Source organism: Eubalaena glacialis, chromosome 13 (assembly GCF_028564815.1).
Source record: "Eubalaena glacialis isolate mEubGla1 chromosome 13, mEubGla1.1.hap2.+ XY, whole genome shotgun sequence".
Lineage (NCBI taxonomy): Eukaryota > Metazoa > Chordata > Mammalia > Artiodactyla > Balaenidae > Eubalaena > Eubalaena glacialis.
Window position 1 is genome coordinate 54,908,532 of NC_083728.1, and position 13,575 is coordinate 54,922,106.

Genomic DNA, 13,575 nt, shown 5'->3' on the forward strand with positions numbered 1-13,575 from the left:
GATAACTTTAAATACATATATTAAGAAAGAAGATGAAAATTAATGAGCTAAGTAAGCATCTGTCTCCAGAAGTGACAAAGTCAAAATAAACCACTCAGAAGGAAGTGACAATGAGAAGGGATTAATGGAACAGAAAACAAGTAAATATACAGTGGAGAAGTTCATTATTACAAAAGATGAATAATGTTGACAAATATCAAGCAAAATTGGTCAAGAAAAAGGCACAAATAATATCAAGAGTGTAAAATGGGACTTCACTACAGATGTGGTGACATTAAAAAGATGAGTGGTTATCATGAACAACTTGTGCTAATAAATAAAAACAAAGCAGTGTCATAGGTGTTTATTAACCACCAGAGGAGGTGGCTCTACCACACATTGTACGTATAAGCCTTCTTTTTTCATCTCAACATGGTGATAATTTTGCAAGTTTTAACAACATCAGTGAATTTCTGGGAACATATAACTTAACAACACTAAGCTAAGAAGAGAACCAAGAACCTGATGAAAGGACACCTACAGGAAAGCCTGCAGCAAACATCGCACTGCATAGCAAGACGCCAGAAGTTTTGCTTTGACATCAGGAAGAACAGGATGCCAGCTGACACGCCTTCTCTTGAGCACGGTGTTGGCGGTCCTGCCCTGTGCAAAAATTCAAGAGAAGTGAAGCGGAAGATAGAAAGATTGGGAAGAAAGTGTTAGTAGAATTAGGCAAGGTTGCTGGGGCTCGGGGGGAACCACCCTACAGAAATCAATTACATGTCAGTATTACCAGCAACAAACAGAAAATGAAACTTAAGAGAGACCCCATTTGCAATAGTGTAAAACCTGAAAAACCAAGAAGAAAATAACTCTTTCCCAAAGCGTGTGAGACGCCACAGTGTGTTTTCTCTTCCTCCACCAGGATGCCTGTGCTTTTCTGTTTCAAGGTGGTTCTCATAACCATGTGAGCGTGTAAGTGAGTGGCCCCTGCCTGATTGGTATTTAGTGGAGCCTTCACACAGCAGACGCTTGGAGCGTGGATGTGCTGAGGTTTGATCGGACACGGTGGGGAGACTACTGATCTTGCTTCCGGGGAGCTTCTTGTCCACTGCAGGAAGAACTCTGCACATCTGAACTGCTCGTGGGTGATTTGAGGACTCAGGATTCCTGATCCCTACCTCAGGGGCGTGTAGTGAGCCCTGTAGGCTCCTCGTAAGCGCTCAGAAGATTTAGGTCTATTTAAGTGCCTACTTTTCCAAAGACTGTTATTTTGGAGAAACACAAAAGCATGTCAATGCTTTGTTCTTTTTCCTTAGCAGAGAAATTGAATCTGAAATGGCCGATGAATAAGCCAAGGCTTAGAATAGAAGACATTTCTATTTTTAGTGTTTTATCTTTCTTTAAAATGAATAGCATTGTTTCTTTGAAGTAGGAAGTCAGTTATTTCCATCCTCTTAAAACATGAAATAAATTATTTCCGAATACTATATCTTTTAGTTACCAGGTTTTCTCTTAGTTTTAGGTTAAAAAAAAAGAAAAGAAAAGAAGAAGAAGAATTAGAGGTCACACTTAACATTTTAGATGAGATGACCTGAAAACTCTCTTCTCTATAAACATTTAGAAATGTTAGATGGAGCTAATAAGCATTCTCTAAAAAGCATAGCTGAGTTTACAAGGTAGTAAAAGAAATTACCGAATCCCGTAAGCCAAGGGCGGGGACTGTCTGGGTCCAGAAGTAAGCTGACCCTGCAGTGTGGGTGTCGCATAGTCCTCCGAAGTCTGGGTTTTGGGTCTTTGGTTTTTCTGTCCAGGTGGGAGCTGGGTGGGGGGAGTGAGAACCCCACTCACTCCCATGTAAAACCTGCACTGAAGGGACAGACTAGTGGCCAGGGGAGATGGCATCGGAGCTTATCTGTTTTCTCCTGAGGCGGGGGAGGCAGAGTCTCCTGGGAATATTTAACAGGAGCTGCTGCATCTAAAAATGTGTCCTTACCTGCTGCCTTCTCTGAAGGCCACGTTGAAGCAAAGATAAAATAGCTCTTTAGAGACAAGCCTGAAATTCAGCCCAGACAGGGTTGCAACTTAATAAAGTCCCACCAGAGTCACTGTCAGAGGTATAAAAGTAGGTAGTGGAAAACATTAATGGGAAAAAATAACACCAGGGAAAAAACAAGGCGAACATGAAAGAAAATAGAATAACTCAAAGGACTGATTATAGAGCTGGTTAGATTCAGCTGAAGAGACAATTGGTGAAGTGGAACATATGTCCGAGTGGTAGCACAGAGAGATTGAGGTCTAGTTAGGACTTCAACCACAAAGAAACAGGAGCAAGGAAATCTCAAAGAACTAAGTGGCCAAGGGCTTTCCAGAACTGGTGAAAAACATGAGAAAGCACAGTGAGCCTCACTAAGATAATAAAAATAAATACACATCTAAAGGCATTGGTGAAGGCTTAGAACCCCAAAGATGGATCTTAAAAGTGAGGGGGTATTTTTAAAAGGTATTACAAAGGAATGACAGCTCAACAACATGTTTTTCCATAGTAAGCACACACCCTGCCACGGCTGCCAACCAAAAAAGCCAGAAGACAGATAAAATAATACCTTCAAAGTGGTGAAAGAAAATAACTGTCAGCACGGAATTCTGTACCCAGTTAATCCATTCATGAAGAGCGAGAGTGGAGGAAAGAAGTCCTTCCAGGGCTGTGAGGACTGAGGATGTAAGAGGAGATTCTTGCTGAAACAAGTAGTCGAGGATGTACTTTGGGGAGACTCAAAAGAAGGCGTGAGGTGCAGGAAGCAGTGGCCAGCAACAGATTGGGAACCATTTGGGTCATTTAACACGAGTGTCTGGAACTCCGAGCGCCCGCAGGTCGCCCAGGTATGTGTGAGGGAGAGGCGGGTGGAGCACCAAGGCTCCTGGGAAGTGTCAGGTGTGTATGTTAGGAGAACGTAAGGGGAAAAGACATTTTCATTACAGCTTTTAAAAAGAGCGCTTGCACACAGACCCACACAAGAACAGAAAAGTGTAACTTTCAAACACAGAGGAAAAGATGTCCAATGGAATGCAAATAAATAAATAAGGGGGGGAATAAGCAAAGAAAAAGTATTGTAAATAGGAATAGCAAAACAAGGGTATAAATGAGTCCGGTTACATAGGCAATCACAGTAGATGTTGGTGAACTAACCCTACCAGTTAAAAAGACAAATTGCCATGCTGGTCTGAAAGTAAAATCCAGCTATATGCTGTTTTTAAGAGCTCCACTTAAAACATATGAACCCAGAAAGGTTGCAAATGGAGAGCAGAAAATGATTCTAGACCAATATTAACCCCCCAAAAGTTGGCGTAACTTTTTTTTTTTAACTGGAGTATAATTGCCTTACAATGTTGTGTTAGTTTCTGCTGTACAACGAAGTGAATCAGCTATATATATATACATATATCCCCCCCCCATCTCATCCATCTAGGTCATCACAGAGCACCGAGCTGAGCTCCCTGTGCTATGCAGCAGTTTCCCACTAGCTGTCTATTTTACACATAGTAGTGTATTCATGTCAAATCAGACATACAATCAGAATGAAGTGGGGAAAAAAAGATCATTATTAGGGATAAAGAGGATCACTTTATAATAGAGGAAAAAATAGTAGACACTTTATCAGAAAGATGTAACAATTCTGATCTTATGTTCACCTAATAAGATGCCCTCCAAATAAAGCACAAATTGACAGATTCCCAGGAGAAACTGATAAATCCATGATCATGGAGTGTTCATATCAAGAAGTTAGAACAGTATAAACCAATGGAAGTTGGAGGAAGGAGTAATGAAAATTAATTATATAGATTGGATCACAAACCCAAAAGCTGGTTCTGGAATCATCATTGAAATTGAAATAGCAATTAAAAATCAGCTGTCTGCCAGAGGGAACCTTCATACACTGTTGGTGGGAATGTACATTGGTGCAGCCAGTGTTGAAAACAGAACAGTGTGGAGGTTCCTCAAAAAACTAAAAATAGAACTACCATATGACCCAGCACTCCTACTCCTGAGTATATATCTGAAAAAAACAAAAACACTAATTCAGAAATATACATGCACCCCAGTGTTCATAGCAGCACTATTTACAATAGCCAAGACATGGAAACAGCCTAAATGTCCATTGACAGATGAATGGATAAAGAAGATGTGATATATATATCGCATATATATTTATATATATGTATATGATGGAATACTACTCAGCCATAAAAAAGAATGAAATTTTGCCATTTGCGACAACATGGGTGAACCTAGAAGGTATTGTGCTAAGTGAAATAAGTCAGACAGAGAAAGAAAAATACCGTATGATGTCACTTATATGTGGAATCTAAAAAATACAACAAACTAGTGAATATAACAAAAGAGAAGCAGATTCACAGTATAGAGAACAAACTCCAAAGTTTGTTTGTTTAGTGGTTGCCAGTGGGAAGAGGGAAGCAGGGAGGGGCAAGAGAGGGGTAGGAGATTAAGAGGCACAAACTATTAGATATAAAATAAGCTACAAGGGTCTATTGTACAACATGGGGAGTATAGCCAATATTTTATAATAACTATAAATGGAGTAGGTTTATACTTTAAAAACCTTTCAAAATTGTGAATCACTGTATTGTACACCTGTAACTTATATAAATACAGCAACTATACTTCAGTTAAAGAAAAATCAGCTCTCTACCCACTCTCCCCCCTCCAAGAACAGATCTCGAAAAACCAGATTCTGACAGTTTTACAGGCAAGTTCTTGTGAACCTACAAAGGATGGAGGAAAAGGGGTGCTCTGTAGCTCATCTTATGGGACTGAAGTGACCTTGCTACCAAGACTGCGTAAGAACAGTCTGAGAATGAGCTCTGACTTCCCCCACTTGACAGCACAGCCACCCGAATCCCACATAAAAATGTGAACAGACCAAATCTAGTGAGGGATTAGAAAAGAAAAGACCCACCGTCAAGAAGTGTTTACACCATCAGAACCATCTGTGAGTTAACATTAGAATATATTCTTTTAATTCAATCCAGTTCAGATTAAATGTCAGGTGGTAAAGAGAAAGCATTTGCTAAAATTTAATACCCTATTAAAAAAGGAAAGGTAGCTAGGAATATAAGATAGCTTAACCTGATCAAAGGTTTCTACCAAAAGCCTACAGTCAACACAGCATCTAACAGTGAAGGATCAGAAGTGGAGACTCGGCCGTGAGACCAGCGAGCCTGGAGCCGGCTCTGTGAGACGAGAGAGAAGCGATGGCGTGGCTTAGAAAGCAAGAAATTACTCTCTTCATAGGTGATTTTTCTTGAAGAGAATCCACAAACTCCTGGATTTGACGAGAGTTTAGCATAATATTTAGGTAAACGACACATGCAAAAATGAATAACTTTGCTGGTTGTAGCTAGAAAAAGAAAAAGATATCTTTTTCTAGTACATTTAAAAATAGCAATAACCTTAACAACAAAAAAGATGTGTAAGACTTCTATAGAGAAGATCATAAAAGCTCCCTGCAAGTATAAAAGAACGTTGAAATAAGTGGAGTGCTACACGCTCCATTCACCGACAGCTCCCATAGTATACAGCATCGGCTCTCCCCATGTTCACCTGTAAATTCAGTGTGTTTCAAATAAAAGTTCCAGTAGAATTTTTGGAAGGGATGCATAGGCCAAAATGTAGTATTGATGCAGGGCGTAAATAACACGTAGGTGGAACAAAGTGTGAGTCCGGTGAGGGATCCACGTGTACTGCAAACCAGATGGGACAGAGGCGGCTGTGAAAGTCGGGGGGTAGGGGGGATGGACCAGTCCGGAAGGGGCGCTGGGTAACTTAAGCCGTGGGGGAAGCTGACCCTATTTCCTGTCCTATGCCAGAGTAGATCCCAGGTGATTAGAAACCCAACTATGAAAAGTGTTCTGAAGTTTGTAGAAGAAAATAAACAGTGAAAGGACTTTTCTCCCAGTGGTTGGAACCTGGGTGGCTGAGAGTCAGGGGTGTAAGGGAGGTTTTCACTCTGTATCAACCCCTTTGTTCCTTTTGCCTCCTTGCCTTTCTCCAACACAACTGAGTAATTATTTAGATTTAAAGGATAGCAACAGATTTTTCCTTAAAAAAAGAAAAAGGAAACAGGTTCTCTTTGACTCTGGGGTGGTAGCAATGAAACAAGAAAACACTGTAAAACAAAACAGTGAAACAGTTTTTCAAACAAAATTGGTTGAAAAAGAAACCACAGACTTGGATACAAATGGTTAATATCCAAATGTGTAAAGGACACCTACAAATGAGAGAAAAAGACAACCCTTTAGAAAATGGGCCAAGGGTATGAGCAGACAACGTCGTGGAAGCAGCGTGAAGGGCTGCTCACCATGGGAGGCACATGGGGACGCATCCGGGTGTGAGCGCAGGAGGAGATGGTGCGGGACGCGGAGGGCGGGGCTCGCAGCACTGCCCTGGGGGAGCAGCCCTGGGCCCGGCGGTGTGTCCTAGAGGATGAAATGCTGCCCGGTGATGCCCACAGTGGTATCTCACGCAGCCCTCACCGTAGCGGTGCTGGACATGTGTAAGTACACACGCACGCGTGTGGAAGTGGTGGCATTCTGAGTGTTGGTTCTCTCTGGAGAGAAGGATGAGATACTACATATATGTGTCTCAAGTAAATGGGGAAAGATGTTTGGATTTGCTAAACCTGGGTGGTAGGTAAATGGACGTTCACGATATTTTTCTTAATCTTCCGTATATTTGAAATATTTCATAATATTTACAAAAACAAGGAGACAGTGATCCTGATGCAGCCGTATCTGCTAGTGTCTCCATTTTATCGTCGTTGTGTTTCAGATTGTGCCTTCCTGGTAAGTCACCTAACGCCCAGGAAGTGGGGCTTGGGCTCAGTCGGGAGGCTTCGTCTCCACCCCTGCCATGGCTTCTCCAAGTGCCCACACGTGGCCCCCGAGGAGCAGCTGGAGAGTGATGAGACCCCACCCCAGGGTGCTGTTGAGGGGCCTTTTCACAAAACGTCCCCAGATCCCCATTGCCAAGTTGGACTGAACTGGCCAGACTGGACAAGCCAGGTCGGGCCACACGAATCAGCAAATGTAGTCCGTGCCTGGGGCGTCCACTTAACTTCTGTTCCCGAGTCCTTACTCCCAGGAACAGAGGAAAGCCATTCTCTCAGGAGCCCCGAGGTGGCCCCGGGGGTATCAGCTGGCCAAGCCTGGGAGTGGTCCCCGAGCCTCTGGGCAGTCTCCTGCTCCCTGCCCTGGTGGGCCTTCACCTTTCTGCTTTGCATTCTAAGCAGACTGGCCATAGTAAATAAGAGTGCACATTTCATAGAAGTTTCCGGGATTGACAGAGTGCAGGTTCTTTGTGGTCAGCCCACACAGGATGCGGTGGCACGGTTGGCCGGATTCTTTGCCCTCCTGGGCACGGCCCTTGGGAAAACCCTGTGGGAGATCCCTGCTGGGGGCCTTTTACCATGGTGGGGATTTCAGAAGCGAAGCGCCGGAAGGCTGACCTTGAAGGCTGACCTTGAGAGCGTCCTTGGAGGCATTGCTGGCTTTGCTGTGCCTGTGAGCACGGGTGGTACTCCCGCCCCTCGAGCAGGAGCCGACTCTGCGGGGCAGCGGGAAGGCGGTTTCCACCTCGACTTCTTGGCTGTCCGTGGTGATGGTGATGTGTCCTGAGCCTTCACTGTTTCACTGAGTTACCACAACTCTAGGGCTTTTCATTTTCCTGTGAAAGCGTCCTTTCAAAGAAACTCTTACTCAGGAGTTAGTGGTGGGGATGCAATTTCTTTCTGGAGCAGCGGTCCTGCAGAGTTGGGAAGACACATCTGTGATGGACTCAGACGTCCGTCTGTCCACTGTGGAGGGAAATGCTCTCCCAGCTGGCTTTTCTCCACTCTGTGCCCCTGACAGAGAATATATTTTTGTATCCCGTGTTTGCCTAACTTGAGAGTCAAAGCTGACTTTTCAACCGTGGCTTTTCTCACCAAACCACACGTCTGCAGAGCCCACGGTGGGAGGCAGGCACCCATCATGGGGGCTGGTGGCCCTGGGGCTCCAGGGGACCCGCCCTCCAGGACTTGTTGCGGACGCCACCCGGGGCTTACGGACCCTCAGCTGGGGTGACCCGGGCCCCTGGCGTGGTGCTGCCTCTGGAGAAAGGGGTGTTTCAAAGGATTTTTATATCCATTCTTTTTCAGATTCTTTTCCCATGTATGTCATTACAGAGCACTGAGTAGAGTTCCCTGTGCTGTACAGAAGGTCAAAGGGTTTTTGTCATCTGAATAGGATGGATATAGTGATTATGGTGTTGCTTTGTACCTGAAACGTGAAGTTCTGAGGGGTGCTTGTGAGGACCCGGAGTTTCGGTTGGTGGACGCCCTCCAAGCAGCGGGGTTAGAACGGGGCCTGGAACGTTCCAGCTTCCTGCCCCTGTCCTCCCGCCCACGGGACCCCCCTCCAGGCCTTTTGCACACTCGGCTGCGAGGATCCCGAAGGGCTCGTGTGGGGTGGCCTCTCCCGACTGTCATGTGTGAGGGGCCCTGGCTGTGCATCTCGCTGCCAGAACCCATGGCCCGGGGTCAGAGCCCGCTGCCCCAGGAGTCCACCTCGGGCCTGAGGAGTGGAATGTGGAGCTTGGCCTGGAGCTGCAGGCCCGGCGACAGTCTGGGTGAAGTAAGTGTCACAGCCGCAGCTGAGGGACTTACCACCATGGAGAGCAGAGCACGTTCCACCCTCTTCCCGCAAGGGTTTTGTAGAAAGACGGCGAAACTGTGCGTTTGTTCTAGAACACAATGCTGAGTCATTTACAACAGTCTCTCTGCTCAGTCCCTCCTTTCAAATGCCCTAATGTCAAAATTTGGATTTCACGACTGTTGGTTAGATACCCCCACTGCCACTGGAAGAGGAATCTCAACTTTTAAGCCACCGAGAAGCCTGGGCCCGGCCTATCCCGGCTCTGGGGACCCGGGGGCCGTTCAGCTCTCCCCCTTTCTGCCTTTGTCCCCCACCTCTCACTATTGCGTTCCCTTCTCAGGTCCACTGCTGGTCCTCCCGGGGGAGCTGTTTCTCACTCCCCAGTTCAGGGGACTGGAATGTGATTGTAGTAGCATCAAAATTAGTTGATAAAAGTTGAATGTATCCAAGAAATGAACCTGTTGGAGTTTCTCACTGAAGTCAGATTTAGCCCGGCTGACAGCTGATGGGTGTGGACCTGGCCACCTCTGACCCTATGGACTTTGGTCCCCGGCCAGCAAGAAGGGGTGGTTCATCCTCTTGGCTGGGAGTGTGTCATCGGCAAAGGGTCCGCTCCCCAGGGCGAGGAGTGGACCTGGTGGCACTGTCCTCCTCCCTCTTTGCAGCCTCTGGATGTGAAATTCCAAACCTGGAGTCTTACTTGGTCGGCTTCCCAAGACTGATATTTCCTGTTTCCTAATGTGCAAGTTTGCAGGTTGCATAGCTCTTCGGAGCTATCACTGGTTAAAGGCCATTTTTCCTCACCAAATTTTGATCACCTTTCCAGATTGTAATGCATAGGTTCTCATCTTTGGCCCTGGGTAGTTGTGTTTATCAGCACTGGAGGAAATGGAGGCAGCAGAGTCAGATGGCTCGCGAGGGCCTGCTGGCCTGGACGCTGTGGCTGAGAGCCGGCAGCCGTGTTTGGTTTGACTCACATGGTATTTTTAAAATCAGTCAACTTCACGTTAAGGGAAAAAAAATTTCTGTCCTAATGTGAGAAAGCAAAAGATCTCTCAACACAGTGCCCGCATGTCTACAGTAATCAGCTGTGGCTGGGCGTCATCTGGCCCTAATGTAGTGGGACAGTTTGCCACAGTCCTCACTACTCCCAATTGTCTCACACCTGGCCGGTGCTTGTGCTCATGTGTATCTTTGACCCCTGTGGTGGGGAACATCGTGAACTGGGATCACGGCATCTGAGTCTCCTGGGTGTTATGTGCCCTGGTTATAGAGCTCCTCGCTGCCGTCTCTCCATGGCTTTGTATGTCCCGGCACTAATGGAATATCTTATGTAAGAGTTGCTCACTTCTGAAGGGGGCGGGGAGAATGGGTGACGTCGGAGATGGCCTGAGTTTGTTTCTTCCTTCACTTTATCAGTCTGAAGAATTAGTGAAACTGTAAGTCAGGTGTTAGGGGGTGGGGGTGGCGATTGTTGAATACCTCAGTTTCTACAAAAAGTAATTGACATGTATGTATTTGGCAGGTGAAAGGAAAGCAAACCAGGATGGATATTTACGACACCCAGACCTTGGGGGTTGTGGTCTTTGGTGGATTCATGGTTGTTTCCGCCATCGGCATCTTCCTGGTGTCGACGTTCTCCATGAAGGAGACGTCGTATGAAGAAGCTCTAGCCAACCAGCGCAAGGAGATGGCGAAGACTCACCACCAGAAAGTGGAGAAGAAAAAGAAGGAGAAAACAGTGGAGAAGAAAGGAAAGACCAAGAAAAAGGACGAGAAACCCAACGGGAAGATACCTGACCATGAGCCAGGCCCCAACGTGACCATCCTCCCCAAGGACCCAGTGCGGGCGCCTGCAGTGGTGGTGGCTCCAACCCCAGTCCAGTCCCCCGTGGTCATTCCCCCTGTAGCCACAGTACCAGCCATGCCCCAGGAGAAGCCGGCTTCTTCCCCTAAGGACAAAAAGAAGAAGGAGAAAAAAGTGGCAAAGGTGGAACCAGCAGTCAGTTCTGTAGTAAATTCCATCCAGGTTCTTGCCTCAAAGGCTGCCATTTTGGAAGCCGCTCCCAAGGAGGTCCCTATGGTGGTTGTGTCCCCAGTGGGTGCCAAGGGCAGTGCCTCTGCCACCAGTGCTATGCAGAGCAAGAAGGCAGAGGGGGCCCCCAACCAGGGCAAGAAGGCAGAGGGGGCCCAGAACCAGGGCAAGAAGGCAGAGGGGGCCCAGAACCAGGGCAAGAAGGCAGAGGGGGCCCAGAACCAGGGCAAGAAGGGAGAGGGGGCCCCCAACCAGGGCAAGAAGGCAGAGGGGGCCCAGAACCAGGGCAAGAAGGGAGAGGGGGCCCCCAACCAGGGCAAGAAGGCAGAGGGGGCCCAGAACCAGGGCAAGAAGGCAGAGGGGGCCCCCAACCAGGGCAAGAAGGCAGAGGGGGCCCCCAACCAGGGCAAGAAGGCAGAGGGGGCCCAGAACCAGAGCAAGAAGGCAGAGGGGGCCCCCAACCAGGGCAAGAAGACAGAGGGGACCCCCAACCAGGGCAAGAAGACAGAGGGGGCCCAGAATCAGGGCAAGAAGACAGAGGGGGCCCAGAATCAGGGAAAGAAGGCAGAAGGGACCCAGAATCAGGGAAAGAAGGCAGAAGGGACCCCCAACCAAGGCAAGAAGACACAGGGGGCCCAGAATCAGGGCAAGAAGGCAGAAGGGGCCTCCAACCAGGGAAAGAAGGCAGAAGGGGCCCAGAACCAGGGCAAGAAGGCAGAGGGGACCCCCAACCAGGGCAAGAAGGCAGAGGGGGCCCAGAACCAAGGCAAGAAGGCAGAGGGGACCCCCAACCAGGGCAAGAAGGCAGAAGGAGCCTCCAACCAGGGAAAGAAGGCAGAAGGGGCCTCCAACCAGGGCAAGAAGGCAGAGGGGCCCCAGAACCAGGGCAAGAAGGCAGAGGGGGCCCAGAATCAGGGCAAAAAAGCCGAGGGGGCCCAGAATCAGGGCAAAAAGGCAGAGGGAGCTCAGAATCAAGGCAAAAAAGAGGAGGGTACCCCAAACCAGGGCAAAAAGGTAGAGGGGAGCCCCAATCAGGGCAAAAAGGTAGAAGTGGTTCAGAACCAGAGTAAAAAGGCAGAGGGAACCCCCAACCAGGGCAAGAAGGCAGAGGGGACCCCCAACCAGGGGAAGAAGGCAGAAGGGGCCTCCAACCAGGGGAAGAAGGCAGAGGGGGCTCCCAACCAGGGGAAGAAGGCAGAAGGGGCCTCCAACCAGGGCAAGAAGGCAGAGGGGACCCCCAACCAGGGCAGGAAAGCGGAGGGGGGCCAGAATCAGGGCAAAAAGGCAGATTCGGTTGCTAATCAGGGCACAAAGGCGGAAGGTGTTGCAAACCAGGGGAAAAAAGCAGAAGGGGCCCCCAATCAAGGCAAAAAGGCAGAGGGAAACTTGAACCAGGGCAGAAAGTCAGAAGGGTCCCCCAACCAGGGCAAAAAGGTGGATGCATCTGCCAATCAGGGTAAAAAGGCAGAGTCAGCTCCTATCCAGGGCAAAAATGCAGATATGGTCCAGAGCCAGGAGGCACCAAAGCAAGAGGCTCCTGCGAAGAAGAAGTCTGGGTCTAAGAAGAAAGGTGAGCCTGGTGAGTGGCTTTGATTTCTTTATGAATTTGGAGGGAAAAGCTGTCTTTAAGTGGCTTATGGATTCCCTTTGGGGAAGCCGTCTGTATCAGTCACCTATTGCCACATGGCTGCATAACAAACATACCAGAATTCAGGGTCTTACAGTGTCAGTCGTTTATTCCTGCTCGTGTTTCTGTTGACTTGGCTGGAGGTTGACTGGTCGGGGTTATCTCGGCTGGTGGCTCTGCTTCATGCTGCAGTTTAACTGGTTCAGCTCCTGCTGCAGGTTGAACATAGGTCTCTTCTACGTGTTTCTTCTGGGGCCCTGGCCGAGGCATCAGTGACTCTCGAGGGCAGAGGCCCTCCCACGGTTGTGGCAGAGCTGTGAAAGGGCACTGCTCAAACCAGCATCCTGTTGGCCAGAGCAGGCCGTGAGACTTAGCCTGAGTCAAGGGGCAGGAAGTCTACTGTCCCCAGTGGGAGGGACTGCAGAGTGACCTGGGAAAAGGTGTGAGTTGAGTAGAGGTGAGGAATTAGGAGCCGTGACTCCATCCACCACCCAGTCAGTCTAGGACAGTTCCGTGTCTTGCAGTCTTTCTCAAACGTCTGGCTGCGTCAGCCTGTTCTGCGTTCTTACCTCACCTGGTGCTTTAGCATAGCTTTGTTCTTTTCTAGATGTTTGTTGCATGAATAGCAGTAGGATGACGTTTCTGAGAAACAATGGCATCCACACCCCTGCCTCCCAGTTTTCCCTCTTCGCTACCCCCCCGCCCCCGTTATGTAATGGAGCATTAATAGAACATTAAAATAGATATTATGTATCAGATACATATGTTAGATAATGTAGAACATGATTTTCCGTTATCTTTTTAGTACGGATTACTGTAGAAATTGGGCCCGTGAGTTCCTCTTTCATATTCATCACTCACTTGATACAGTAGTCTGTTTTCTTCCTCCCTCCCTCCCTTTCTCTCTCTCTCTCTCTCTCTTTTTCTCTTTCTCTCTAGATTTTTTTCTTTCTTAGATTAGCCATTAGTTGATTTGGAAAATTAATTGCATTTGTCTCGGTGAGGTACATTAGGGGCTTTGAAACGTTTGGACCTGTGCCAGGTAGGCAGGGCCCTACGTTTGTCCCTCTGTGAAGCTGTATCCGCTTTGCTGTTTCCTCCGCCCCAACTTCTGGGGGGACATTTACTCAGGCGACACTCGTCCCACGTGAGGGTCAGGGACTGGCCCACCTTGCCCCACAGGCCACGTCAGCCTCTCAGGCCCTTTGAAAGCCCAGGCGCT

At 48.0% G+C, this 13,575-nt stretch overlaps 1 protein-coding gene across 3 annotated transcripts in view; it reads left to right on the forward strand.

Moving 5' to 3' along the window:
• The window catches only part of RRBP1 (ribosome binding protein 1), a 58,417-nt gene that overhangs the window by 10,593 nt on the left and 34,249 nt on the right, over positions 1-13,575 (forward strand). For 2 of the 3 annotated variants that reach the window (XM_061209665.1, XM_061209664.1), the window contains exon 2: positions 10,217-12,305. In XM_061209665.1, coding sequence (XP_061065648.1) covers positions 10,238-12,305 — 2,068 coding nt within the window. In that variant the 5' untranslated portion in view covers positions 10,217-10,237. The remainder of the gene's footprint in view (positions 1-10,216; positions 12,306-13,575) is intronic. The other variant, XM_061209663.1, reaches the window with a different exon arrangement.